The 27,706-nt window shown below is 45.5% G+C and overlaps 1 protein-coding gene across 1 annotated transcript; it reads left to right on the top strand.

Moving 5' to 3' along the window:
• On the top strand, nt 1-26,957 carry LOC104025068 (monocarboxylate transporter 2). Its single transcript, XM_075714159.1, has 4 exons — nt 1-217; nt 17,043-17,186; nt 22,517-23,392; nt 26,707-26,957. Exons 1-4 carry the CDS (start codon nt 1-3, stop codon nt 26,955-26,957), a joined length of 1,488 nt encoding a protein of 495 aa, XP_075570274.1.
• The last annotated feature ends 749 nt before the right edge of the window (nt 26,958-27,706 follow it).

Raw genomic sequence — 27,706 nt, forward strand, 5'->3', positions numbered from 1 at the left:
ATGCCACCCCCCCCAAACGTGGGGCAAGCCCCCGGCCCACCGGACGGCGGCTGGGGCTGGGCGGTGGTCTTTGGTGCTTTCATTTCTATCGGCTTCGCATACGCCTTCCCCAAAGGCATAGCCATCTTCTTCAAAGAAATCCAGGATTTCTTTGGCACATCCTATAGCGAGATCGCATGGGTGTCCTCGATCATGCTGGCAACGACGTACGGTGCAGGTGAGTAAACCTGCACCAGCCCCTGCGGCGCGGTGTGTTGTAAAAGCAGAAATAAGCCAGAAATCTCTGCTCAAGGCCAGCGTACAGGGAAAGCAGCAGCGTCCATCTGCATGGGAGCTATCAAGGGGTTTATTTTCTGATCGTGTTTTCCAATGTCGTTTCGGGAAACAAGTCATATGTGGAGCCTAAAGGGACTAAGGGGCAGTTTTTTGGAGGTAAGTTGGTGTTGGGTGGGATTTTCAAACAAGCCTGGTGCCTCCCGAGTTTGTCACTGGGGTCAGTGGGTGCAGGTGTCTTTTGATCCCTCTGTGTGCCTTTTGGGCCTGAGGGGGACTCTAAATGCCTTAGAAAATGTGGTCTGTGACCAGTCTGGTGCTGAAACCCCCTTTATTCCCAGCTAGGTTTGCAGAACCTTTGCTGCTTTTCAAAATAGGGCTCATTTCACTAATATGGGTGTGGTGTTATGCAGAAGCCTTTATAAAAGGGTGCAGCATCCTCTGTGCCCCAGAGGGTGAGCTGTATGGTGTGTCCCATTGCTGCATCCCGTTCCCCGGCCATGCTGCCAGCCACGGGCTGCGTTGGGGGATTTCTCTGACACCACAAACAAAACACAGCACCTCCGTTCCCCCAGAGGCAGGCAGCACCAGCCCTGCTCCTTGTATCCGAGTGGCAAGCAGATGGGTGAGCTGTTTCAAAGAGACACTGGCATCCTCCCGCCTTGCTTTGACACAAGTCGGTAACTTTGCACCCGAGAGGCTGTGAAGTACCAGCACAGGTCGGACCTGGCGTATGGGTGAGGGTAGCAGTGGTGGTCCCCTACCCAGAAATCAGAAGATTGCCTACGAAAGCTTTCCATGGGCATCACTGGAAAAAGCCCTAAGAAGAAGCTGGTGTGAAATAGCTGGGTCTGGGTCTCAGCCAAAGGTGGGCATGGAGTAGAGCAATAAACGAAATAGCTGCTCGTTTATTGTGGCAGCTTGTAATTACAGCAATGAAATCCCCAGAGTCAATTGTTCTTATCAGTTGCAAAGCAGTGCATATAACTTTGCTTTTTTTTTTTTTTTTTATGATTTTGATACCACTTTCATGACTCAATGAAACACTTGGGCTGCCTTTGATGAAATCTGCAATGGGAGGTAGACAGGAACCACGCTCTGTAATTGCAGGAAACTTCATCAATATTTATCCTGGCTATTAAAGCAATTCTGAAAATATTCTTTGTTTTTGGAAAGGGATTTTTTTTTTCCTTAATAATGCACTGTAGTGCTTTTGGGAGAGTGCAGTTGGTAATGAAAGTAAAGATGCTTTGTAAAGGTTTGTAAAGTGAAAGTGATGCTTGAACCAGAGCCTGTTGTAATCCACTCTGTTGTAACTCACTGCAAAGGCTTGGTCCCACAGCGAGTAGCTCTGCAAAGGCCGGGTTCCTGTTTCAGAACCCACAAATGGAGCACTTCGAAGGCAAAACCCAAGCAGTGATTTAGAAAAAGAAATCCTCCGCTTAAGCCAGTGCTGTTGTCCCAGGCCACCCCCTTGGCCTCCCTCATGGGATGCTGAGCCCGAGCCCTGGGGAGTGCTGCGGCTTTGGGATAGATTTCCACTGGGGCTTGTTATTAAATGCAGAGAAAAGCACTTTTGCCTCAGCCCCAGTGACATAAATAAGTGATCTGCAGCAAAAAGGAAACAGTCAGGCTCAGTATGGGCTGAACAGGAGCAAGTGGGTTACAGTGGGGGAGGGAAACCCTGCCATGGGGAGGCAGGTGAAAGGACCACTTGTCATTTAGATGCTACTTAAATGCTGTTTTAAAGGGCTGGGGTAAATTATGTGGAATGTCTCTGAAGCAGTCAGGTGGGAAAAAAAAAGGAAAAGTAGGCAGCCCATGCCTTTGGTGTGTTCAGTTGCCTACAGATCAGTGTCTGGGAAGCTGCATGGTTTGGAATTCAAAGAGACATGGCTAATATTTGGTACCAAAAGTATGCAAATGAGTGGAGGTTGCTGTAAATTCAGTGGTCTGGTACTAAAATTAGGACACCACTTGTTGGGAAGGCTGTGTTTGGGGTTTTAATATAGGTCAGTGTGCTAAATGTGTCCCACAGAGAGCAAGGGCCACTGCTCTCCCCGATGGCTGGGTCCCTAACACGTTTCTCTCTGTCTTCCCAGTAGTTTAGGGCAGCATACAGGGCAAGCCGTCTTCCTGGGGAAATGCTGTTTCTTCCATTGCACTCAGTCTTGGGTAGATGTTAGCTGGGGCTCAAGGCACCATGATCATGATCTTATGATTTCAACCACCATCATCCACAGTGAAGCAATGGAAAACCATGCTCTGCCGTGGGGTGGGGGGAGACCTTGATGGAGCAGCCCCAAAAATCATGTGCCTCGTGCAGACTGCAATGTGCTGAAGCGATATTCCATCGCTTGTCCCATAACGCTGCAATAAATATGCCAAAGTAGTTACCTGTAAGTTGGGGTGCTCCCTGGCTGCCTCTCTGGGTTGTTGCCAGCTCTGCTTTGTCTTCCAAGAAAAACATGTCCCCCTACCCTCTGGTAGGGAAGAGATGCTTCATGCCTGACCGTGACCGAGCGAGGAACATGCTCTGCAGATGAAGCCTGCCCTGGCAGCACCTGAAGTTGCTCACAGGGGTGTAGATGGGGGACTTGAGCCTTTTGGGGAGCAGGTCATGGCCGATGAGCTGGGGCTGGAGCAGGTGAAATGCTGCTCTGATCGCCTCTGCCTTCTCCTGTCTGCAGACTTTCCAACCCGCTTTCTTCTCTTTCTCTACAAGCGTTCAAGCCATTGCCATGTGCTCTGTACCTGGGATGTTGTAGTGGACTTTTATCCCAATTAACTGAGTGTCTCTTGCCTTTTTGCAAGGAGCTTTAACTTTACCCTCCCTTATGCTATTATACAGTAATATGGGGGATGATACAACTGGGCACTGTTAGACTTAATTGCAGGCGATTGTACCTTTGTACCTTCCCACTTGCCTTGCAGTTGCTCAGGGTTATGTCCATTTAATAGTCGTCCCCTCCTCTGCTCTGCTCTGCTCTTGAATAAGATTTATGCTTGTTTGATCATCACTCTCTCTCTCAGCGGTCCAGGCTGAGACGCCGAGTTGCTCAGTGGCAGCAGACAGGGCTGTGGTGGGAGTTTGAAGAACACGGAGCAAATGAAACACACGTGCCCAAGAGCATATTTAACACGTCTAATTTGATTGACTGGGCATTTAACACCAGAGCGGGTTTGACTTATGAACGACTTCAGTGATTTGGAAATTCTCATTAAAGGAACGGGCCGCCGGTTCCTGTGAGCTGCCAAAGTCTTGCTCTGCTGCGGTGCCTGTTAGAGCTGTTAGGATGCCCGTGCAGCAAAGCTTGATTTACTTTGCTGAAAAACTAGAGAATAGTTTAACACTGGATTTTTACCGATCTTTTTTTTAAAAAAAGAAATTCTAAAAATGCCAAAGTAAGCTTTCAACATAGTCCTGAGTAACTACTAGAGTTACTAAACTGGGTAATTATTGTCATGGCTTGGCCATTCCTTCCCTTCCTTTCCCCAGTCAGCGGTGAGGCAGAACCGTCACAGCCTGCGTGGACGTGCAGGGGTGGCTGGGCTACAGCCACGCAGGAACCACGCCGGGTGCACTGAGCATCTCCTACGCGAGGTGTCAGGCCCCGTGTCCTGGAGGGGTTGAGCGGGGCATTTGCTGGCGTCAGGTGTGGTCATCACAGCCACGAAAGGAAAGCCCCAAACTTAGAATCATAGAGTCATAGAATCGTTTAGGTTGGAAAAGACCTTTAAGATCATCCAGTCCAACCATTAACCTAACACTACCAAGTCCACCACTAAACCAGTTAAGGGCAGAGTAATAATTTCATGTTTCCCAGCTTGGTGGATGGATTATTTTTTAATGGAAGTAAAAACTAGGAATCATTAAGATTGGAAAGGATCTCTAAGATCATCAGTCCAACCATCAGCCCAACACCCCCATGCCCACTAAACCATGTCCCAAAGTGCCACATCTACCCATTTTTTGAACACTTCCAGGGATGGTGCCTCCACCACCTCTCTGGGCAGCCTGTTCCAATGCTTGACTACTCTCTCTATAATGAAATTTTTCCTAATCCAATCTAAACCTCCCCGACGCAGCTTAAGGCCATTTCCTCTCATCCTACCGCTAACTACTTGGGAGATGAAGTTGCCTCACCTCCGCCCCTTCCCCCTGCTCCAGCAGCAGTAAATGGCTGTAATTTGGAAGGTGGCCACGTAGATCAAAAGCTTTCCTCAAGAGTGCCCAGGCTCCGCTGTTTGCTCAGTTGGCTTCAGGGAAAGGCTGTAGTGTTGCTGTCCCCTCCCTGGTGTTCAGCCATGTCTCTGGCTGTGCCGTGGCTCTCAAGAGCCAGGACTCAGCTAGCGAGACTGGCATTGGAGCACACGGATGACGCCTGCAAGGACTGACCCGGCCAACCTTCTCGGCTCCTCAGTCCCTGGGTGGGGTGTGGAGGGTCTATTGCTCTCACCGACGACAGCTTTTGTTTGCAAACATCCTCAGGAGACCGTCCCTCATTTCCTTGGCGTGCTTGTTGGTCTGGGGACTTGTTTTTAGGCTGTGCTGCTTGCCGTGTAACAGAGCTTATGTTTGCATTTCGTAAATAATGCAAATGAAGTGTATCTTCTGAAAATGCTCACATGAACTAACCCAAATTTCCACTGGAGTAGCTCTGTTGACTTTGACAGCATGGATGCAGATTTACAGTGACCACCTGAGGCTTTGGCTTGTAGCATCAGAGCAGTGCCAGTTTTTCAGACTGAGACTGAAAAATCAGCAGCTGAGACTGTTTCTGCCCTTCACTTTTTGCTTCATTCTCCTAGGAAGCTGTTTTACACCAGCCGACGCTCTGGCAATATATATTGCAGAAGTTTTAATGTGTCTTATCCCCCAGTTTCTTAATCTGAACTAGGTTGCAGAAAACAATTCTGTCACTGTAATACAAGTAGTAAAACAGATTAGTGTGCGGTAAAGTGGATAGCCTGAACTTTATGATAGGGTACTTGTAGTTCTTGCCAGCGTTCATGTTCAGCAATTCCACGTTTACAGTTGCGGAGAGCAAACTGGGAGGTTGGTGAGTGAGGAGCACAAGAGAACATTGCTTTTCTCTGACCACATCCTGCAGGGTGAAACCCTGTCAATCTGATAAAGAAGGATTTCTGTTTTGCAATGTTTCTACTTTTTTTTTTTTTCTGGTCATGGGCAAAGACCTCATTCCTTACCCTAAATGAGAAAAGTATTACGGAGCAGAGTCTTTGCCGGTTGTAAAGAAAAGGAACCAGGATCCGTCCATAAGGGACCGGGGAGATGCCACCATCCTTCCCTGAAGGTTTCTTCAGCTGCAGCTCAGCTCCCAGCTACCAGGCTCTGGGGGTGACAAGGACACACCACCGTTGTCAAAATGTGGAGCATCATAGGGCACCCGTCGTGCTGCTGCATGTCCTTGGCAGGGTTTCCTTTTGCAGACTGCCTCCTTGGACCTTGGTATGCCAACACAAGACCAAGACTCCTGAGGTCTTGCCTCATGGGCAAGGATGGGTTTTGTTCAAGGAGACAATCTCAAATAATATCATTGCAAAAACAAAAGCCTTTGGCCTTCATGTCTCCTGACTTGGGCCATGTGCCTGCATCGTGTTCACAATACCTAACTGAGCTGCCCTTTTCCCATTTTTAAGGGTGACACATTTCAAACTAGGCCACAGATGACCCCCTAGAGATAACCATTACCCAGGGAAAGCAGGAGGCAGTTGAGCTCCCAGGAAAGAAAAGATAAGCAATATTAATTTGCTAGCAATTTAGTTGCCCTATTCAGCATCGGGGGAAGCAGCCAAACATTCTAAAAATAAGAAATGTGATGCTACTAATTTAATAGCAGCAATGTTCTTGTCGCTGTTAAAGTCTCCTCTAGGGCTATAAGAGAGGTAAGGATCGTGGGAAGAAGTAATGTCATTTATTATAGCCAACTGTTAGAGTTTGAACAATGAGCCGGCTTTCTGGCACATGTGCCAGAATAGAGAGAATAATTTAATACCTAGGACAGTATCTGCATTTTCAGGGTTTTTTTTTATGGTGACTGTGTGGCCAAAGTGCTCCTTTCATCATTGTAATGAAACAACAGAAGTCATCTGAGTGAAACTCAGAGACCAGATCCTGACACTGTCATTTCAGCTGATAAGCTTGAATAGCTGGGGCTAGAAGCAGGAGGCATCTGACCTTTTTTTTCCCCCTCATTTTGAAGAATCTCACTCGTTCTTTTGCAATTGCTGTGCAGCTAGGCCTTGTGCATGTTTGTATAGAGTTTGCAGATGTAAATATGTGCTGCTTCTGTTGCCCCCTAATACATAAAAAGCCTAGTTGCATCAGGACCATGCATTGGTTTTATTCAGTGTGTAGTGCAGTGGAGTCTTAGTCTCAGTCTCACTATACGCTGCTGTAATACTCCCCCCAAAATCTCCAGGGTACTGTTCTTAAAGATCCAAATTTCTATTAAAATTAGGGAATCACCTTCCGTCTGTTTTGCAAAAACAGGAGCAGAGAGCCACCTTTTGCAAACACAGGAGAAATGAGAGCGTTTCTGAAGTAAAAGCCTTATCCTGAAGCCAGACAGTGTTTATTATTCTTGTTATTTATTATTTATTGTTTTGTAATTGGATGAAATGTCTGAAGATTTAATTTTGGAGATGCTCCACAACTGAGTCTTTTCCTCAAAGAAACTTTCTCCCAGAGCTTGTAACTGCTTAATAGGGCATCTGCTAAAGCAGCAAGGAAGAGATTGGGAAGTTGAAAGTCAACCATTGACCTTGAACATTTAATCCAAAATGTTATAGCTGTATTTTATTACACTGCTAGCATGATAAATTGCAGTGACAGGTTTAGAAAGCACCTTACAACATGCAGTGGTGTAAAGCTATATTAATAATGAGTTTGATTCTGCAGTTTTTAACTTAATCAAAACTGCCAATGTTCTCTTCTGGTCTGGTCCAAACTTCATCAAAACCTCTGCCTCTAGAAGACCTCACCCAGGGCTCTCCACCCATCCCAAGTGCTTGCAAAGAGTTGTGAAGTACCACAGCGCTAAAAGGGGAAACTGAGGCACAGGAAGGGAGGTGTGGGGTTTTTTCAAGCACAAGCAGCAAGTGGGTAGCAGAGTCCAGGCCAGGCCTCAGGAGGTGCAAGCTCTCTGCAAGCCAGTTTGGCTCCGACATTGCCTGATGGACCACAAGTGCCAGGGCAGGACTGGTGGAGGCTTTACCTGCTAAAAGCTCAGTGGTGGGGGTGCCTGGCAAAATTGTGCATAGCCCAGCATTTTTGCAGTAGATTTTCTGTGTGTGGAGTCCCAAACAGCTGGGCAGGGGAAGAGAGCTGTTTGCATGAGAGCAGGTCGCCTGCGTGCAGCATCCTATGGGGCTGTTGCCCGGTTTAAGAAATCAACGTGTCCTTTTGCAGATACTGAGCTCACATGCTGTTGCTACTGTCTTCATCCCCTGCTGCTGAGAAATGAGCTGCCACACCATGTGCTGGGGCTTTTTCTTGTTCTTTAAGAAACCCAGAGTCCCAAGCCTGTGGGTTCCTACACAAGTGGCTTCACTCCGAAATAGCAAAGGGGTTATCCTTGCCTGTTGTGCTTGGGTGGCTGCACTATGGGCTTCCCGTCATTTTCTACAACTTGGGCTTAGCAGAGAAATAAAAGGGTCAGTGCCTGGGCACAGTTTGCACTCGGAGATGCTCAGCCCATACGGACGCAGCACGGATCCGCGGTGCGCAGCTGGCTGCTCACTGGTCTTTCCAGGAAATCCAGCACCCATATCCTCTGGGTCCTGTCTGGTCTCTGACCACACCGTGGGATGCTCCAGTTATCTGAGGGTGTCTGAAAGGACAGGAGCTCCTTCTCATCAGCCCTTAGTGCTGAGCGAGGGTTACGAGAGAGGGGAGGGAGAGGAGGGGAGGGCAGGCAATATTTGCAGTAATGTATCATGTGTCAGCTCTTCTACTTACGTGCTCACAGCGTTGTTTCAACAAAAATTGTCAAGGAGGGCTTTCGCTAGGATTTCCCTAGGCATGTGCTTTTTCCACCTGAATATTTTGTGTAGGCTGAAAGAAAAGGAACATCTCTGTTTATCCACAGTGGATATCCAGCATCCTGCCATTGTGGCCCAAGCCCAGGCAGGTTCTCCCTGTGTACCCGTGGCTCAGCTGCCCGGTGCTAGGCGTCATCCTTTTGCTTATTGTCACCACCTCTTGGAGTCCCACCAAGAGTCAATCAGCCTCCCAGTGTCATTGAAACAAGATGTCTTCCCACGCTGGGGCAATCCCCGAGGTAGCAGCACCATTACGATTGTGGATTTTGTTAAGAAAGCCAGGTGAGGAATGATTTGATTTCTGTAATGGATGGCGCTGCAGATTCATATCCTTCTCCTGACTCTCAGAGAGCACTCAAGCCCTGCAAGGTCACCACATATGTGCTTATATTTTTTATTTTTTTAAATAGCCCTGTTCTACTTAAGAGCGATAATAGCACTATAGGTTTAGGTGAAATATTTCTGTGTTCGTGGACTCGGTCACAAAGCTTTATCATTTCGCCCTTCATTGGAGCTAGCAAGGTCACCAAGCAGCAGTAATAGAGATGTGATAGACTTAGTAAAAACCTAGATTAATGAGAACTAGGAAGAAGAAAGCAAAGAGTTTTGGTTGGGGGGTTGTTAATGCTTCATAGGCAGGTGTTAAGCCCAGGAATAAGTTATAATCCACTCCCCCAAGTGAAGCTCAAACATGTGAATGCTTCTTCCCCCAGTCAGTACAGCATGCGTTTTGTGTGCTGCTGTAGGAAGGAGTGTGAGAGCTTTGATGCCAACCTGTCCTGCAGCATTGCAGCTTTTCTGCCCCTGGATGGCTCTCCGGCATAACTGGTCTCTTGGTCAAATTATGTAGGGCTTCCAGGAGGTGGACAAAGCCCTTTGGAGAGCATGGCCAGGTAGGGGCCAATTTGCTTGTAGAGCAGTGTGTTAAGATGGATAATGAAGGGCCGCTGATCTCAGGGAATAGGTGTTTCAGCTGTGCAGGGAACTCATGTTCTGCAGCTGGGCTTCAAATGACGGAAGGGATAAAAGTCTGTGGTCCTGCCAAAGCAAAAGGTTAGCTAAAAAAAATCATGGGAAAGAAATTCAAAAAATGTGAAGTTGTGACCTTCTGAAGGTCAGTGGCTGTGATCTGCTGTGTGGGTGAGATCCAAACCAGCAGCCTGGGGAAACCACTGAGCACAGGCAGCTGCGTGCCCGGCACCTGCGACGCCATCCCCTTGCAGGAGCGGTTATTTAATTGCCTAAATATGAAGTGACACGAAGGACCTTGGCTCCAGCCCCAATTTTGGAGCTGTTGGCCTGTGGCTTCTCTGTGCGCCGCAGGACCAGCACGCGTCAGCTGTGTAATCTGGAAATTGAAATGCTGAAGCACTGATCAGATAAGATTGCTGGATAAGGAAGAGGACACTTTGTCTTTCTGAAGCTTGGACCTCGTCTGCTTTGTTTTTCTTCTTTTTTTAACATCAGGATGCTGCTGTGGCAAATGCATGTATTTCTGATGGGAGGTCAGGGTCCCCGGCTTCCCAAGGACGTGCCTGGTGGGAGGGAGGGCTGCCACGGCTTGGTTCCTGCACCAGATCACTACACCCACTGCCTTCGCAGCTGGCTAAGGTGCCAATCCCGCCTGGGAGACCCAGCACCACAGAGCCTGGACTGACCAGCTTGATAACCGAGTAATGAGTGTCCAGGCAGTCTCTGCCATGCTTGGCTTACGCATCTCACAGGGGTTGTGCTGAAACTGCAGCCATTGCCCCCTTTAACGTACAGACCATTTTCCTCACCTACGAGGAAGAAAGAGAGGCAGCTTCTGGTGACTGGTTAGCTGTTGGAGCTGCTACTGCATATACTGGACTTCAGCCTCTGTATTTAAAAATGATTATGTGCTGTGCAAAGTAACACTAACGGAAAGCATCAGGGCAGTTTAGGGGTGGGCAGGTCTTTCAAGCTGCCCTTTGGGGTCTTTGATACCATGGCTGTCACCTGGGGCGTTTGCTCCCTGACGCTTGTCCTCCAGCACCAGGATGCATGGCTGTGCTCTCTCCAGCAGCACTGCCTGAAGAAGAACCAGTTGTGTTTGGGCTCTTCAGCCATTGCAGGTACAAAACAAACCATCTGAACCAAGCAGCTGAGGCTATTAATACACTGTATTATTACCAGGTACCAGCAATTCTTCTGGTGATCTGGAGCAGGCACGTGCAGGGCTCATTTAATGTGGGTTAGCTGGTGAGCAGCGGTTCTCCAAGCCCTGGTGACAAACGCTTAAATGCATGAGCCACCCAGGTCCTGGACCTTGCCCTTTTCTTCTAGCAAAGCAAAAGACTGACAGGCTGCAGGTTTTAACCCTCTCATCCCTTTCCCCCTGCCTTTGCGACTGTGCCCCATGTTTTCTCGGTGTTTTCTCGGGCCACCTCCCTTCTGGGGCTTGCATTGCTAGTGGGTACTTATTGCTGCCGCTGATCCCCTCCGCCTTGGGAGGTTGGTGGATTCTGGCAGCGTGTTAATAACGCGGGGGCTCTTGCTTTCATTTGCGGGGTAATGAGGAGGTTGCTCTGGTACAATGGGCTGGTACCCTTGTGGATAAGTTACGAGGCCAAAGGCAGTGTTGTTATTCCACCGAGGGAATGAGATTATTACTGAGGAAATTGCAGGCCTGCTCCTGTCATTGTTTTACTACTAGTATAATAATAGACTTTGTTTTATTAGTATAAATTATTTCCCCCCACTCTCCTCCCAGCTGAGTACGCTCCACTCCTTCTTAGTCCCCAGTGACTCCACATAGTCAACGCCAGTCATTTCATGCTGGGTTCCTTCGTATTATCTGTGTTTTCACAGCAGTTTGGAAAATATTAACTATCTGGGCAGTTGTTTTGGTGCTGACCAATGTCCCTGTACAGTAACAGCTCTTTAGAGCTGCTTATCACTGCGGAAAAGTGGGAAAAGCTGAGCTGGTGGTCCCAAATCTGCCAGCACTGGGGTCCGTGCAGGGGACTATTTTAAACTGTTGCTATTTTACCATCTGCATGGCCATCAAATGGTCTTACCAGCAGACATATGATGTTTGCAGTGGCTCTGTGCCACTTTACACTGTCAGAAGGTCAGTCTTGTGAAACCTGGAAAAAACCCCACGTTGCGTGGAGGCCGCTGGGTTACGGAGTCTGTCTTTCAGGGTCTTGGCTCTTAGCTGCTTCTCTGAGATCCCTGCACAGAAATATTTCAGCAGAAATTAATCCAAGCCAGGTTCCACTGAAAAGGGGGAAAACTGTTTCTGTTAGTATTAGGTTAAGTTAAAAAAATGACAAACCAAACTTTACAAATAAGGGATATATATGGTCAGAAGTATGGGAGAGAAGAATGTTTTAGTCCTTGGTAAAAATACACTGGTGTTTTGCACCAACACTGGAAGTTTTGCAGCTCATAAAAAATTCATAAGGCTTATTGAGGAAAACAGAAAGGCAATTCAAGGTGTCTTTTTTTTTGAGCACTGTCATACTTGCAAGAGTTTAAGCCAGTCTGAATTGATATTTCTTGTTAAATGCCAACTCTGCATTGTGATGCTGTCTGGACCATAGTTCAGTGGCTCAAAAAGAATAAATGACAAGATGGCCTGGCTTTGTGGAGGAGAAGAGAGGAGAGTCCAGGGTATTTTGCATTTTCTTTATGGTTTTACAATCTCCTCTTCAGGGTCCTTTTCACTTCTGCAAACACAAAACTCAAGGTGAAAAGTAATTGGACAAGCTAACAAATGAGTTAGGGCTTGCTTTATTTCCCACTGGCGAGTTCCTGTGTTTTGCTTGCCACCAAGATCAGCTTCTTTGACACGGCCTTTCATGTACCAGCTAACAACGAATGGAAATCTGCCACAGGTATGAGAAAAGAGAGGCTTTATACAGGACAAGCACTAAACCAGCATGATTTATATGGGCTGAGGATAGTATTTTACATTACATCAGTCTTCCAGGAGTGCCATGATCCCAGCAGCATCTTTAGGGGATATTTGGTGTGAACTGTTGCTCTCCAGACTGCAGAGTTTTACTGCAGGCAGAACCCCTTTTATAAGCACCCTGCTCTGCAAGGGCTTGGGGTGTAAAACAAGGCATTTCTGAGCAGGCTTTCCTTGCTCTTACCCAGGGGATGATGGAGCAAATCCCCCGGCAGTGCCCTGTGAGCCAGGGGAGGTGCAGAGCCACAGGCACGGCTCTGAGCGAAGCCAGCAGCAGGATGAGGCTCAGCACCCCTCCTGTGTCCTCCGCTGTCTTGTGTCATCCCCTTGCGATGGATGATAAATGATGGCTGTGCCTGGAAGTTCTTTGGGAGGGAGGAAGCCACTTGCTGGGTTGTGGAAGGGGCTGCCTTGTTTTCCAAGGCTGGATGGGTGGAAATGCCACCCCTTCCCACAGTGAAGCACTGGCTGCTACCACCCCTGTGTTGGCAGCCTCATCCTTGGAATGTATTCGCATGCTGGGGGGTAATTAAATTTTTCTTCTAATTTCCTCATTAGAAGTTGCAATGCTGCAGTCGTGGTGGGGTTGTGGGACAGCGCTGGCTGGGTGACACTAGCCCTGGCTGCTCCAGTCCCTGAGAAGCCATGCATCGGGGACACGCTCAGCATCTGAGATAGCTTTTGCTCCTCACCATGACTTTTCAGGGGCTTAGACAGCATTAGTGTGGCTGCTTCTGCAAGGTCAAGCCAGGTAAATGGCAGCTTTCTGAAAGCTTTGCCAGCTGCTTCTCCTGCCCTGTCCACACCTGACTCTGTAAATTAAGAGGCAAAAATCACCCCAGCTCGTGTTAGTTCCTCCCACCATTGGCTCACAGGAAGGAAGGATGTTTCAGTTTGGATGCCAGGACAGGAGCCTGTGGTTCCTGCACGTTTGACCAGGCAGGTATTAACACGTAAAGGTGCCTTGGGATCTAAGCTGCACACGTTACCGTAATTGGTTTCTGGGGGGTAATATACAGTATCTTTATTCTTTACATGCAGACTGAATAACTGGTAAATGACAGGTCCTGCTTTTCAATTCCACCATGTTTCCAGGGGCTGTCGCACTTTTAATTTTTGCAATAGCTGCAAGCAAAGCGGTAATCGTGTTTCCTATTTCCCACAACTGCAATGCTGGCTTTGTTGTTCCCTCTTCTTAATTCCTCTGCCCTGACTTGAGCTATTTGATGTTTTCTGAAGCTCCCCAGAACACTGCTGTTAAATTTATCTGGTGTTTGAAGGTTAATCAGCTCCCTGTGAGAAATACACTATGGGTGGCAGGCGGCAGAGCAGGGCAGGAGAGGTGCATTTAGATCTGTTGGGTGTGATGCTGATCACTGAAGACATCTGGGCAGGGTGAAGGTGTACGTGTCTGCGCTTCGTACACCTGCCCAAATTGGTAGGGTTTGCGTGCTGAAGTGTGCACAGCTATGTGACATATTGCGTGTGCCGGTTTCTGCCGAGAGATGGGACAGCTTTTGAAAGGCTGCTCCATTAAAGCCTATGGACGTTTCTGTAGGTCTAAATGACTTAAGTGGAAGTAATTTTGGGGATGTGATTTTGCATTTGCTTCAGTGCATTTGAATGGTCTGCTCAAGCCTATTACAAAACCTTTGGCCTATGAGCAGCAGCTCAGGGAAGCTTGGTTTCCCAAATGCTTGAGGCTTTGGGTTGGATTCTCTGGTGTCTCGTAAAGTGCAGGTCTAGCTGATGCTTTCCCTGCAGGTTGAGTGCTCATCATGTTCTTCACTGTAGATTCTCCTGTGGCTGGAAAGGTTTAATCCAGATGCTCTGCTCCTGTTTTCTCCTCTAACTGGCTGCACTTAGTACATTAGAGGTCTCCAACCCTCAGTCCTGTGTGAGTGAGGCTGGCCAGGGGGATCAAATGCTGTCACTCACAAGTGTGAGCTGTGATCCTGTACGCTGGGCTTCTTTTGCAAAGCAAGCTCACAGGGCCTGGACTAAGGTTTCAGGCTGTGAAGGAGAAAGGCTTTTGTTGCTTCTGAAGTGTGTCAGAGTTCCCTGTGAGCTCAGCCTAGCCCAGGCAGATAAAACCTTTCAGACCACGTCTCTCCCACTCAGACTGGCAAACAAGTGGGACTGATTATCCCCCTGTAAAACTAATAATGCTGGTTATAGTAGATGAAGGCTGTTTGCTGAAGGTCACGCAGACCTGCTGTAAAGCATTGCTGAGAGATCACACAAGGCAAGAACAGGGAGAAATTTTTGTCCTATGGCTTAATAAGTGATCACTGGGAAGCTGGGATGTGGTTGAGGACACTGCATGTTCATGGAGGGTGCCCCAGGGGCACAGGAAGGGTGGTCTCATTTGTAAAGCCAGTGGTTGGGATACAAACTTTTGCTTTCATCTTCTCCAGCCTCTACCCCAGGTTGTCCCTGTAGCTGGGAAGCAGAGCAGAATGTGTCCCACCCTCAGCCCTTTCCAGTTCAACATCTGCTCTCATGGTCCAAACCCATCCTTACTGGTGGGTGAAGCCAATACGACAGCTTATGGACTGGAGTGAGAGGGACATGGATCCACGTAATTGCCCTTCTCCTGAGGTAGATGCTGCAAGAGTGGGACATAAGTGAGCATTTGTTTTACTTCTCACAGCAGGGGGTTCTCTCCCTGGGAACTGCCCCGAATCAGAGCAGGAGAGGGACCTCAACAGAAATCTTGTGGGCTCTTGTGGGCTTTAAATGCTCTGCTCCATGGTACAACATCCTGTAGTTTTAGGGCTAATGGGCTAATGTGAAAGCCCCCTTCCAGCGGGAGGGGTAATTGAAACCACATTTTCTTAGCTGAGTAATTAGATTGATTCTGGAGAAATGCGGACATGTGGAAAATTGAAAAATGGAAGAGTTGTGTGCCCTTAGGCTGCAGAATAATGTGTTGGTGCCTTTCCTAGGAACACTGGCTCGATCTATTGAATTACAGGACATGCTCAAGCATGATGCAAGTCCAAGCCCTAACCAGGGGAAACTCAGTGAGGAAGGGGTCCCTTTCCTGCTGTGCTGATCTGACATATGTATCTCTTTCCCCAGAACTTCTCATTGAATTCCATAGTGCTCTGTGCAGCAAAAGGATGCATGCATGTGAATCCAGTTACAGGATTAGGAGAAAAAACTCTTCACGTAATTATACACTCACAGAAATTTTAATTGAATGGTGCATTTGATGGGACCACAGATCATGCAGTTACAGGGATGCTGTTAAGACTGTGCTTGTATGTATTTCATTTATGAGTGTTTTGACCTTAGACATCTAGTGGAAGATATTTTACATGTTACAGATACAACAACGGGCTTCGTTCCCTGGATTAAACCAGTCATACCTACTGTTTTTTATTCTTGTGCATTATAGCAGCTGAGAACTTGTTCGGATGCTGTCAGCCATGCTGAGGGGATATTGGGGATTTTGGGTCCAGCTCCTGCGCTCAAGTGTTCCGTGGTTTGCAGGGTCTGTAAGGAGCTCTGGCACTATTTCTGGCTGAGATTACTTAAGCAAAGGTAAATATCCTACCAAATGGCTCTGCGGTGAGGTAGATCCCACAGTCAAACTCTTCAGAGATGCCTGTAAGCTTAAAATACCCATTTCCAGTAATCTGTATGTGGACAGTGTGGGTTGTTTGTAATGCGAGGAATGAAGGCAAACAGGCACACAGGTCTCCGAAACACCATTGCTGTGTTCTGAGCAGCACCAGAAATAGTCAGGTAAGATTAAGATACTAAATGCCACCCGTATCCCCCTGCCTCATTTCCAGCATCATTTTTGCAGCATTGTGGTTCAGGTTTTTTGAGTAATACAGCATCCTTTTCTTACATCTCATAGCTTGACTTTTGGACCACTCTTTCCTGCTCAGTTTGCTTTCTCTCATTCTGACTTCTCAGTCTGATCTAACTTAAGAGTTGGCTCTGCTTTGAGCAGGAGGTTGGTCCTGAGACCTTCAAAGTCCCTCTGACATATATTATTCTGTGATTCTGATTTTTACTGGTCCTCCAGCTGGTTGAGACTACTGTATACAAGACCTCCCTTCTTTCCTCCTCCGCCCAAAGCTGCTGGCATGTTCCACTTCCTCAGATTTAGATGCTTCCTTTCAGTGTGCACAGTCTTTGTTAAGCCATTTCCCTCTTTCATAATTCTGCACTTTCCTGAACCACCTCTTTACATAAATGCAAGACCAAACTGGTTCTTTTCAGCTCCAGCTAATCCATCATCCCAAACGGTTTCTACCTACATAGACTGCTATTAAGATTTAATTAACAACTGTTCTGCTGAAGCTTCAGTCCTGGTCAGCAGTATTGGAATTGCATTAAATAGAGGCATTAAAAATGCAACAGTATTCATGATATCAGCCTCGTAATATGAACCACTGCTTTGCATGTATGGTTTAACCTCATAATAAATCAAGAAGCTCCTATGTTGGGATCATGTGTTCACCTGATTTGTTATTGCTGTTTGCCTTCTCTGGTGACACTTTGAAGTCCTGGGGGCAGGAGCTGTCACCGACTACACAGCCACTGTGTGGCATGGGACATGCTGCCATCTCCACACAGTGTGGATCATCTTTCTCTTTTTCCATTTTCTTCCTGAAGTCACCATAGAAGCTGTCAGCAGCACCTCAGGGGCACTGATATTGCAGCGGTTTACTTCCTTTGTGTCAAACATGCCCCTCTGTCAGAAGATACCTACCTCAAGGATCATTTTGCACTCTTTCCCCAGGTCCCATTAGCAGTATTTTAGTAAACCGCTATGGCAGCCGGCCCGTGGTTATATTTGGAGGCCTGCTGTGTGGCACTGGGATGGTCTCAGCCGCCTTCTGCACCAGCATCCTGCAGCTCTACATCTGCGTGGGCTTCATTACAGGTAAGAATCAAGCATCTCCTTTCCACCCACCCTTGAGGTTTACTTCTGATGGCTTGGGGCGGCCACTCTTGGGGACCTCAGCCAGATGAAATGGGAAGCTGGTGAGATAAAAAGCTGGTGGGACAAGGGCCCTGGCTTATTAACCGCTCCAGATGAACTTTAGCAAAGAGCGTATCCCCCGCTAAGCGCTTTGTTCCTGGCTTAGCATCATGTGCATGATATTAACAGGGCATGTGCTCTTTGCAGATGAGTGCTCTTGGCCAGAGGCGAGGGTGAGGATGGCCATCAGTAGCCTCAGCTCCCACTGAAGCAAATGCAGGTTGACTGCACTCTGCCCTGGGCAAGGCAAGCCCTTCGAGATACAAGTGCAACTAGGAAGAAAGCACCTGTGTTCCTATATTACTGTGCGTTATCTTCCCTCTATGAGATATATGAAATGAGATTTCAGGGGTTTGCTTTAGTTTACTTGCCCTTTGCCTGCCTGTGAGGTTAGGAGGTCCTTTATCTGAAAATAATAACTACTGGAGCTGATTGAAAATATGCAATATTCTCCCTACTGAGAAAAAAACCCCAACCCTCTATTTCCTTATTGAAGTTACAATTTGAAATGTCTGTATTGAAATACGAATTTCTATATTGGAAACTCAAACAGGAGAAGACATAGGCTCAGTCCAGCATCTTTAAAGCCTGCAGGTGCTGGGTTATTGCTTTTAAAGGTAGACAGATTGGAGTTCTCCACCTGTGTGAGTATAGATGCTTAATTGTAAGCATTTTTGTTTGATTATTTTGGCTGAGGTACAGCCAATGTTTCTTCCAGCGCAGCTAGGACATCTGCCTGAAAACATCACACAATGAGTTCAAAATTGGCTTTTGAGGTTGCAAGGTGTATGTTTTACTGAATGTTCCCTATCTTCTGCAGCCACATTAAGTGTTGCTGCTTTCTGAACATGAAAGATGTGAGCTCAACCTTTAAAACTGGTAAAACCAGCCACTAAGCAAAGTAAATTGGGGCAGGAAGTTTGTCACCCTGTTCTCCTACACCAACATTGCTTTATTAAATCTGTACAGTAGTGAATAAATCCCCATGTAGGATTCCCTCTCTTAAATCTTACTCTAAGGAGAGTCACTGTAGTTAAATGAAACTGTGTTATTACTGAATGAATAAATCTTGCAGATTCCTTGAAAGAGATTCTAAACAAAGTGATGAGAAACAAAAATAACCAATGTATCTCATGGATAAATTCAGTATTTATTGATGCATAAGCTTGCATCATGTCGTGGTTTAGCCCCAGCCAGCAACTAAGCACCACGCAGCCGCTCGCTCACTCCCCCTGCCCCGATGGGATGGGGGAGAGAATCGGAGGAGTAAGAGTGAGAAAAACTCCTGGGTTGAGATAAGAACAGTTTAATAATTGAAATAAAGTAAAATAGTAATGATAATAATAACAATATAATAATAATAATAATAATAATAATAATAATAATAATAATAATAATAATAATATACAAAGCAAGTGGTCAGTTTGGATCAACTACTCTGGCTGTGTCCCGTCCCAGTTTCTTGTGCACCTGGCAGAGCATGGGAAGCTGAAAAGTCCTTGACTAGCATAAGCAGTACTCAGCAACAACTAAAACATCAGTGTGTTATCAACATTCTTCTCCTACTAAATCCAGAACACAGCACTATGCCTGCTACTAGGAAGAAAACTAACTGTATCCCAGCCGAAACCAGGACATATCATTCCCTGATAAACAAGTGTCCTCTAGCAAGTTGACTAACGCTGGATTCGCACATAGAAACCATAAACTCTTTGCTAAACATATATGCATTTTGGTGAGCAGAAGGGCTCAGGCAAGGAACAGTGCTGTAGGAAGGCACCAAATCCTATTTTCAAAGGTACTTGTCTAAAAACGTGCCAGGAGGGCATTTTGGGTCTAATCCCAATGGGCCTAGGATTTATGAAGACCTTGTTCTTTTGCGGTCCCCGAGTATCTTTGCAAATCTGGTCCGTTGTCCACCCCGGAGAGCTGACAGCATGAGCTGTGCTCAATGCGCACATGCCAGCAACAGGGTACAGGGGCAAACTGCCCCCATGTCTCCTCATCTTTAATGCTGGGATGTTTCCTCAGCACAAAGCACTTTTTTTTTTGTTGTGTACATCTTTTCCTCCTGCTTGCTGAATGAGGGCAGCTGCATGGATGAGGTCTTAGCTAATAACACATCATTTCCAGGCATGGGGTGTGTGTGCTGGGGAAGGAATATTAATTTGACAGAGAAGGGAAGATGTTTGTAATCCTGCTAACATGCTTGATGCCTCTAATTACGCTTGCAGTGCGTTTGCTGGTCAGGCCTATCGTGGAAGCATTCAAGGGCAATTATGAAGCTGCCTGCTCATCATCACATGGCTGAGACAGCGTTACTGTATGAGGAGAGAGACTTCCATAAAGGCGATTTGCAAGGACTGTAAAGCAGCCTGTAAACATCAGACTCTTTCTAGCCTCCTTCCTACTAGCCTGAAAGGGAAACAGACTGATGTAAAAGACCGTGTTCATGTAATTTGCAGGGGTGGAGATAAGAACAAGACAGTTGATACTAGGAGGTCCCTGCTACAGTCCTGTGCCTTTGGCATATTAATAGAAATCTTTTCAGGGGAGCAGAGTGGGAAGTATCTGTTTATGGTGGAGGGATTAGACACGGCAATCTCAATTACTTTCTTGATTATGTCTTTTTCCATTTGCATGCAGAGCAGGGGCTGGGCTCTGCTGTCAGAGGCAGCTCTGAGGCAGCTCTGTCCTTGATGGCACCGAGCTGTGGGCTGCACGAGGCACTTTGCATACACTATAAACCCCATGTTCTCGTCCTCACTTGTTTCCCTATAGCACTTAGACAAAGAAATGGGGTTTGCAAGCTGTCGACCTGGATAGATGCCAGCCTGGATGCATTAAATAGGTGTTTAGGCATGCAACCTCTTCTTCAAGTCTGAGGTAATAGCAGCAAATTTCAAAACTAAATACAAGGCAATAATGACTGGTCAGAGTTTAGTTCAATCTGTACCAATTAGACCACCATGAAATAAAATGGGATCTAGGGTGAAGCATGTTGACTAGTGAGACTGGAGTCTTTGCCTCAGCTGTTAATGTTGAGCATTGAAATACCTGGTAGGATCTTCCCTTGCTAATAAAGTAAGAACAAGATCAATAGCTACACAGCTCGCTCCTGAAGCACCACTTATTTCCTTCTAATATGAGGGAGATGTATTTAATCTAGGGAAGGATGCTCCCTCTGGCACTGGCTTGCTTTTGTTCATGCAACACCACTGATAGGCCTCTCTGTCATATCCCTGGGGAGAAAATGTGGTTATTTGAGTAACAATTTCAGCCATGGAAAAGCTGCTGTAGTTTCTGAAAACTGGAATAAAATGGATATAAATATTTCCAACTAAAGTCAGCCAAAAGCTTAAAGTAAATTGAAATTCCAGTCAGTCGATTTGAAACTCTCCAAATTTAATTAATGGGAAGAGCATGAGGTAATATTAAATTAGATTTGTCTGACTGGCAAATTAATGTTCACATAATAAAAAAATTTGAGTTGATTATTGGTTAAGTGGGTAGCTGGCATCCAGTCTGATTTTCTTTCTCCACACAATGTGGTAGGTCCCTACCAAAAATGATTCTGTGGAAATGATGGTTCAATTTCTGCCCTTACCTACCAGCCTGGGAAATACGGAGTTAAAGCAAACTCTAATCCACAGTGTTGCATCTTCTCAGGTGAAAGAAGGTGTGTTCCTATATCTGAGCACTGTCAGGGGTATTCTCTAACCCAGGCTGTGGTTTGCCTCCATAGTTCTCAAGTCAGCTCTCTCACTGGGGTGAATTTGGCCCCTTATGTGTTATGAGCAGGCTGTACTTCCCAAACATGTGCCCTACTGAATATATGGACTATCTAGAAAAGTTCATGCTGAGAATGTGTTTCATATCAAGACTAATTTTAATATGTTGCCATTTAAATTTATTTTTAATGTTGTAAACTTCCAAGTAATTAAAAAAAATGAATCTTACACTTGGCAAAAACCATAATTTTGTATAACCGTTCAAACTGAAGCTATCCAACATCAGTTGAATTCTGCTGCATCAGTTGGATTCTACTCTATCAGCGGCTAATGATAGTGTTCCTTAATTAATTTTGAGGACCTTGACCTTTCTAAATTCTCTTCTGTAAAGCAATATGCCTAATTATGTACTGCACAGTTAAACAAACTAATTATATAGACTAATGAACAAGAAAAAATCTGCATGACCCTATTTTCAGGATTCATGTTCTCTGGTATAATCACTTCAAGGATTACATTTCTGCTTTGTTCTAATGTGGCTCATTCTTTCTTGGATGATAGGGTGGAAAATATGTGGCATGATTTTTAAATGTCATTTTGATGGAGTTCTGAAAATTTAATTTCTTAAGGAAATACTGCACACCATAGAAATGTTTGAAAAGAAGAGATTATTATATGCCAGTGCTCTCAAACAACTACAGAAAGTTGAGGCCATCACAGCATTTTGTATCTCTGCCTTTGGATTTCACCTGTGCAAGAAAAGCTGGCTAACTGAATTAGCAATGCAGATTTATAATACCATTTATATATCTAAATGCAATAAAAATATATTTTAATTAAAAGAAACACTCTAGGGTCCTGTTTAATTAGCCTCCTCAGTAGCTGTTTTGCTGTGTACTTGCAGACCTCTTAATCTTTTGCATCAGACCTGAATTGCTCACTCCACCACATTAGTAGTGGCTGAGATGTGTGATGCCTTTTTCTGAGCAGGTCTGTCTGCCCGGTGGCGGTGCTGGGTGCCCACCACCCATGGAAGGGGGTGCCAGCCCCAGCCATACATGAGATGGATGCACTTTGGTGGTTAGCACTGTCCAAGCCAGAACAACCTTCCTCAAACTGGGAGTTGTTTTTTTTTTTTTAATAGATCCATCCTCTCCTCCAAGAAGGCTGCTGTGTCTCAAGAAAACCAGCCAGCATTCATTGAGGGTATAGTTTCAATTGATTCTGAAGCAAACTCTTTGTGCTAGGTTTGCCACCCAAGGGATTTGCAGTGCGAAAGGAAGGGGCGTTCTCTGACCAAAAGTGTCTTTCTGGGGTCTGGTTACCCAAACGTGGCAGTCAGAAGCTTAGGGATACCTTGATCAAAGTTTGCATCCAGACTATCATGTTGAAGAGCTGCCAGTGGACCCATTGTCCATGAATTTGCCTAAAACAATGAGCTGATGATAAATGGGTCTCAAATCTTCCTTTGTGTATCTCAACTATTATTCTCTATTCCAGGATTTGGCCTTGCTCTCAACCTCCAGCCATCAGTGATAATCATAGGGAAATACTTTTTAAAGAGAAGACCCATCGCGAACGGCCTTGCTATGGCGGGGAGCCCTGTGATGCTTTGCACCCTGGCTCCTCTCAACCAGTTCCTTTTTGACAATTTTGGCTGGAGGGGCAGCTTTTTAATTCTTGGGGCAATTTTATTAAACTGCTGTGTGGCAGGAGCCCTCTTCAGACCCATTGGGGCAGCCACAGCACCAGTCAAAACGCAGGCAACTGAGGAAGGAAAGGATGCTCTGAAAGAAGAATTCACTAAGGATGCCTTGGAAATGAGTAGTCCCACGAACATCCCCATGGAGACCAAAACAGAAGAGGAAGGAGGAAAAGACTGTTGTGAAAAAATCAATCAGTACCTTGATTTTTCCCTCTTTAAGCACAGAGGATTCTTGATTTACTTGATCGGAAATGTGCTCATGTTCCTGGGATTTTTTGCCCCCATTGTTTTTCTGGCACCCTATGCAAAGCACATCGGTGTTGATGAATATTCATCTGCTTTCCTCCTTTCAATCCTTGCTATTGTGGATATGATTGCCCGACCTACCACTGGCATCATTGCGAACAGCAAGTGGGTGAGGCCACGGATTCAATACTTTTTCAGCTTCTCCATTGCTTTCAACGGTGCCTGCCACCTTCTGTGCCCGCTGGCTTCCAGCTACATGGGTCTTGTCGTTTATTCCATCTTTTTCGGCTTGGCCTTTGGCATGGTTTGTGCCATGCTCTTTGAAACGCTCATGGACCTTGTGGGAGCTGCCCGATTCACAAGTGCTGTTGGCCTGGTCACCATTGCGGAGTGCTGCACAATATTGCTGGGACCACCTATTGGAGGTGAGTGTATTTTCTTCCTCTGCTTCCACTGGGCTATCATTTATATTTAGCCTCTTGCAAGCAGGGTTTGTAGGAAATGGTTCTAAATGTGTTTTCTTTGCTTCCTGCCCTGGTTTTGGCTGGGATAGAGTTAATTTTCTTCCTAGTAGCTGGCACAGTGCTGTGTTTTGGATTTAGGATGAGAATAATGCTGATAACACGCTGATGTTTTAGTTTTTGCTCAGTAGTGCTTACCACTGGTCAAGGACTTTTCAGCTTCCCATGCTTTGCCAGGTGCACAAGAAGCTGGGAGGGGGCACAACCAGGCCAGCTGCTCCAAACTGTCCAAAGACACATCCCACACCATATGGCGTCATGCTCAGTATAGAAACTGGGGGGGTGTTGGCCGGGGGGCAGCGATCGCTGCTCAGGGATTGGCTGGGCATCGGTCGGTGGGTGGTGAGCGGTTGCATCACTTTTTTTTTTCCTTGGGTTTTGTTTCTCTCTCTCGTTGTTCTCCTTTTCATTGCAGTTATTATTATTATTATTAATAATATTATTATATTTCAATTATTAAACTGTTCTTATCTCAACCCATGAGTTTTCTTACTTTTGCCCTTCTGATTCTCTCCCTCTTCCCACTGGGGATGGAGGCTGAGTGAGCGGCTGTGTGGTGCTTGGTTGCTGACAGGGGCTAAACCACGAGACCACCATTTTTCCACTAGTAACTGGACAGGGAAGGCAGGTCCTAGGTGCCTCCTCCAGCATGTCTTCTTTACTCTTTTCTGTGTAGTCCTCCAGTTGAAGTCAAGAGTTTGCAGAGTGATCTTTTAGTCCCTGACCCCTTCAAACACTTGAACTGAACTTGCAGAGTGGGACTTCCTGCAACATCAAGAACCTTGCACTTCAAACGACTCTTCCTGGAGACTCCTCTTGTCGCAAAGTGCTGGAGTCCACCACAATTTGCACAGTAAAGCACAACAGTTCTGTGAAATCCTCTTGTCAACTCAAATCTAGTATTTGCTATTTGTCTCTAAAGCTCTGAGTACTTCCACTTACGCATTTCAGTAATCTCAGAGCATCTGATAGATTTAAGGCTGTTCCAAAAATAAAAAAAAAAGGTTTATTTTGGATCGCATGGTTTGAAATATCAAATGACAGAGACCCTCAAATGTCCATGCTGACAATATCAAACTTCCAGCAGGGCTTACAGTCATCTGAAGGTAAGTGGGAGCAGTGATCTCCTGTGATTTTAACAGCCTCCATTTCTTTGCCTCTATAGCATGTGCTTACTTCTTTCTCTGCAAGGAACCCACCATGTCTGGAAGACACCATATTTGAATCTGGCATTTGGCTCAAGTACAGTCCTTCCAAATCTGAGTTGGCTATGAATTAAATGACTTTATAGGTGACATCCTCTCAGTGTACAGTTACCATCCTACCTATGTGCCCTGTCCTGCAATTTGCATTTCACCTGTATGCAAGCTTGAATAACTGGTTTGGAAACTGGTCACCTTTAAATACGCTAAAATGTTTAATTAGGTTGTGTGTGCTGTCTGTATTTGGATGTATAAAAGTTAAACTCGGCTAATTCTTTTGATATGACAGTATCATAAGAAATTTAAAGAATGCACAGAAAGAAGGCAGTTTAAACTCATTTCCTGGATTCAAAACTGAGATCTGGCTAACACTCTGTATTACACATCTTGCAGAGCCGTTTAATTCTTCATATTACCATGTAGCTCATACAGTGTGACAGAAGCAGCTGTATCCTCTTGCTGTCTTAGAGATTCATTATTTAATTAATGACAAACAAAAGAAAATACAATTTTAAAATGACCGTTTTCTGAATTATATAATTTTCTGTGTGGAAGATTAAGTTAATGACCAGAGACTGCTAATGAGGCTAAAACAGTTCTATGTAATAATCAGCAATATTAGTTTTGTAGGGTTTTCCCCACCATTTTATTAAGCAGCAAATTTATTGGTTCTTTGGCATTTTAATAACCTACTGCATGGTTCTGCTTTAATGAACTAAGTAAATTGTTCCCAGTGTGTTTTATGACTTTATCTTATTCTCAAAGGAAAAGAGGCAAGACTGTTCTACTGTTGAATTTTCCAATAGTCTACTCATTAAAACTCTCATTGAAACCTATTTAGGAGACCTCTAGGTCATCCTGATTAGCAGAAAAGGAAAAATTGTTGCAATTAGCATTTGGTGGATGTTTCACCACTAACATGAAAAACACAGTGCATTGAAAATAGAGTACCAGGACATGCAGGAATGATTCAGGAAGAACCGTTCACCAAAACCAGTTAAAAATTATTATTTTTTGTGATCAAGAAATCTATTTGGTGGCCATAAAATCCCTTGTTAGTGTAATGCAGTGGGATAATTAATCATCAGCTTTTCAACATTAGGGGTCAGTCAGGAAGTAATTAAAGGTCCCTCTTTTTAAGGAGGAGAACATATTCCAAGAAGTCAGAGAGCTAATGGATGATGGGCCAGTTTCAAGGAGGACTATCTGTACTGTGAAGGCCAGGTTAGGAGTGGGTCTGACTTTAATTAGGATTTGGGATGTTAAGAATGGTCTGTGTTGCGCCAGTAAATGGGAATTAATGCTCAGGATCATAATCCCAATAAGATTTGCATTCCATTTTGACATAATGGAGAACACTGACATTTCAATTAAGCCGTCTCCCTTCAATTATTCTGTAACTCCATAGCAGAGGCATTAACCTTTGAGAGGAACCTGTCACATTTGTCTTGGCATTGAAATTATCCGACATTGACAGCATCATCTTTGCTTTCCCTGGAACTAATGTTTTCCAGTTCCACGCAGTGCCCTTTCATCTTTAGATCACGAGTATAAATGCAGAAAGGGCAGCTGTGACCAAAAGCTGAGTCCCCTCTAATGCTGGTGAATGACCCGTGGTGGAATAAATTGGAGGGTCTTTGTGAAGAGTCTGAGACGAGACCCGTGGCCAGGTGCCATCTCACAAAGGTCTTCCCGAAAGCTGCCGCTTTTGTTGGCAGCCTGAGGACTACCAAGTCAAATGGACATCCTTGCAGGTGATCATTTGGAGTCAATGGAAATACTGCCTGCGGGTTCTGTGATCAGAGGACTTAGATTCTGCATGGAAAAAATAGGTATGCCTGAAAAGTCCTGACTACCCACAGACTGGAACATGTGTGAAGTATTTGCAGGATCAGAGAATGTCTTATTTTATTAAAGCCACAAGGGTGTCCCTTTATATTTAGGATCTGAAAACAATAGTCTTGCCTTCATCTCTAAGTTTCTTTTTTTTTTTTTTTTTAAATATATGTTTTACAGGAACTCTTATCGATACCTTTGGGGACTATAAATACATGTTCATTAAATGTGGAGCTGTGATGGTCCTGGCAGGAACCTTTCTGTTCGTCATGAATTATTATAATTATCGTATGCTTGCCAAGGAGGACAAGGAAAGAAAGGCAAACGAAGAGGACCCTAAATCTGTAAGGACAGAAAATGAAGGCAGAAATAACTGGAACAAAGAAAATGTACAGGATGGGCCTGAGCTGGAACCTTTGCGAGAGGAATGAGAAGGACTAAAGAAGGAAGTGAATGGCACAAATGAAGTTTAAACCTGTTCTCGTGGGCTGAATGGGAAACTACTTCTGGGTTGCTTAAGTTGACACTAGCTGTGAAATCACACTGGGTTTTTAAATTTTGCCCTATGCTGTGCCATGTGCATCCTCCTCTTTGTTGTAGAAGAAGACTAGAACAGAAGGAAGTCTAGTTTCTTACAAAGTGCTGGGACACACAGTGCAGTATCCATTTGCATACCAAAGGTCCTGCAACATTTTTCTTCAGATAGTTCCCATTTCCCAGAGAGGCTGAGTAAGGGTGCAGCTGACACCCCACTTTTATTCCACGTACTACAGCTCTACTCAGTGAAAAGGCCAATGGCCATCAGAGTCAATGCAGAGCTCTTCCAGCAGCCTGAACAGGCTTTGCATTGAGTACTGTGGTGGCTGGATCTTCTCACCATGCAGTCAAAACTCTGACTCTCTTTGACTGCAGTGTCAGAATTATCCCAGGGATTTGGTGCTGCCTTCCACTGGCAGCTGCACTATCACTTGCACCTCTGTCTCGTGGAAATGTGAAACAGACCTTACACTCATCTTAAATACAACATGAGAGAGCTGCTTGAAGAGAACGAGGGCAGTCCATGCCTGCGTGCGAAGTGGCAGCAAGGCAGCCTGCGGTGGCTGCAGCATGTTAGGAAAGAACTAACTTGGGGTGGCTCCTCATGGCTTGCCCAGGGACCTTTCTCAGGGACTTCTGCATT

Source organism: Pelecanus crispus, chromosome 7 (assembly GCF_030463565.1).
Source record: "Pelecanus crispus isolate bPelCri1 chromosome 7, bPelCri1.pri, whole genome shotgun sequence".
Classification (NCBI taxonomy): Eukaryota; Metazoa; Chordata; class Aves; order Pelecaniformes; family Pelecanidae; genus Pelecanus; species Pelecanus crispus.

Coding starts and splice junctions, on each gene's coding strand:
- LOC104025068 (XM_075714159.1), top strand. CDS start 1: ATGCCACCCCCCCCAAACGTGGGGCAAGCCCCCGGCCCACCGGACGGC. Junction 17,187..22,516: donor CTGCGTGGGCTTCATTACAG/GTAAGAATCAAG, acceptor TCTCTATTCCAG/GATTTGGCCTTGCTCTCAAC. Junction 23,393..26,706: donor GCTGGGACCACCTATTGGAG/GTGAGTGTATTT, acceptor TATGTTTTACAG/GAACTCTTATCGATACCTTT.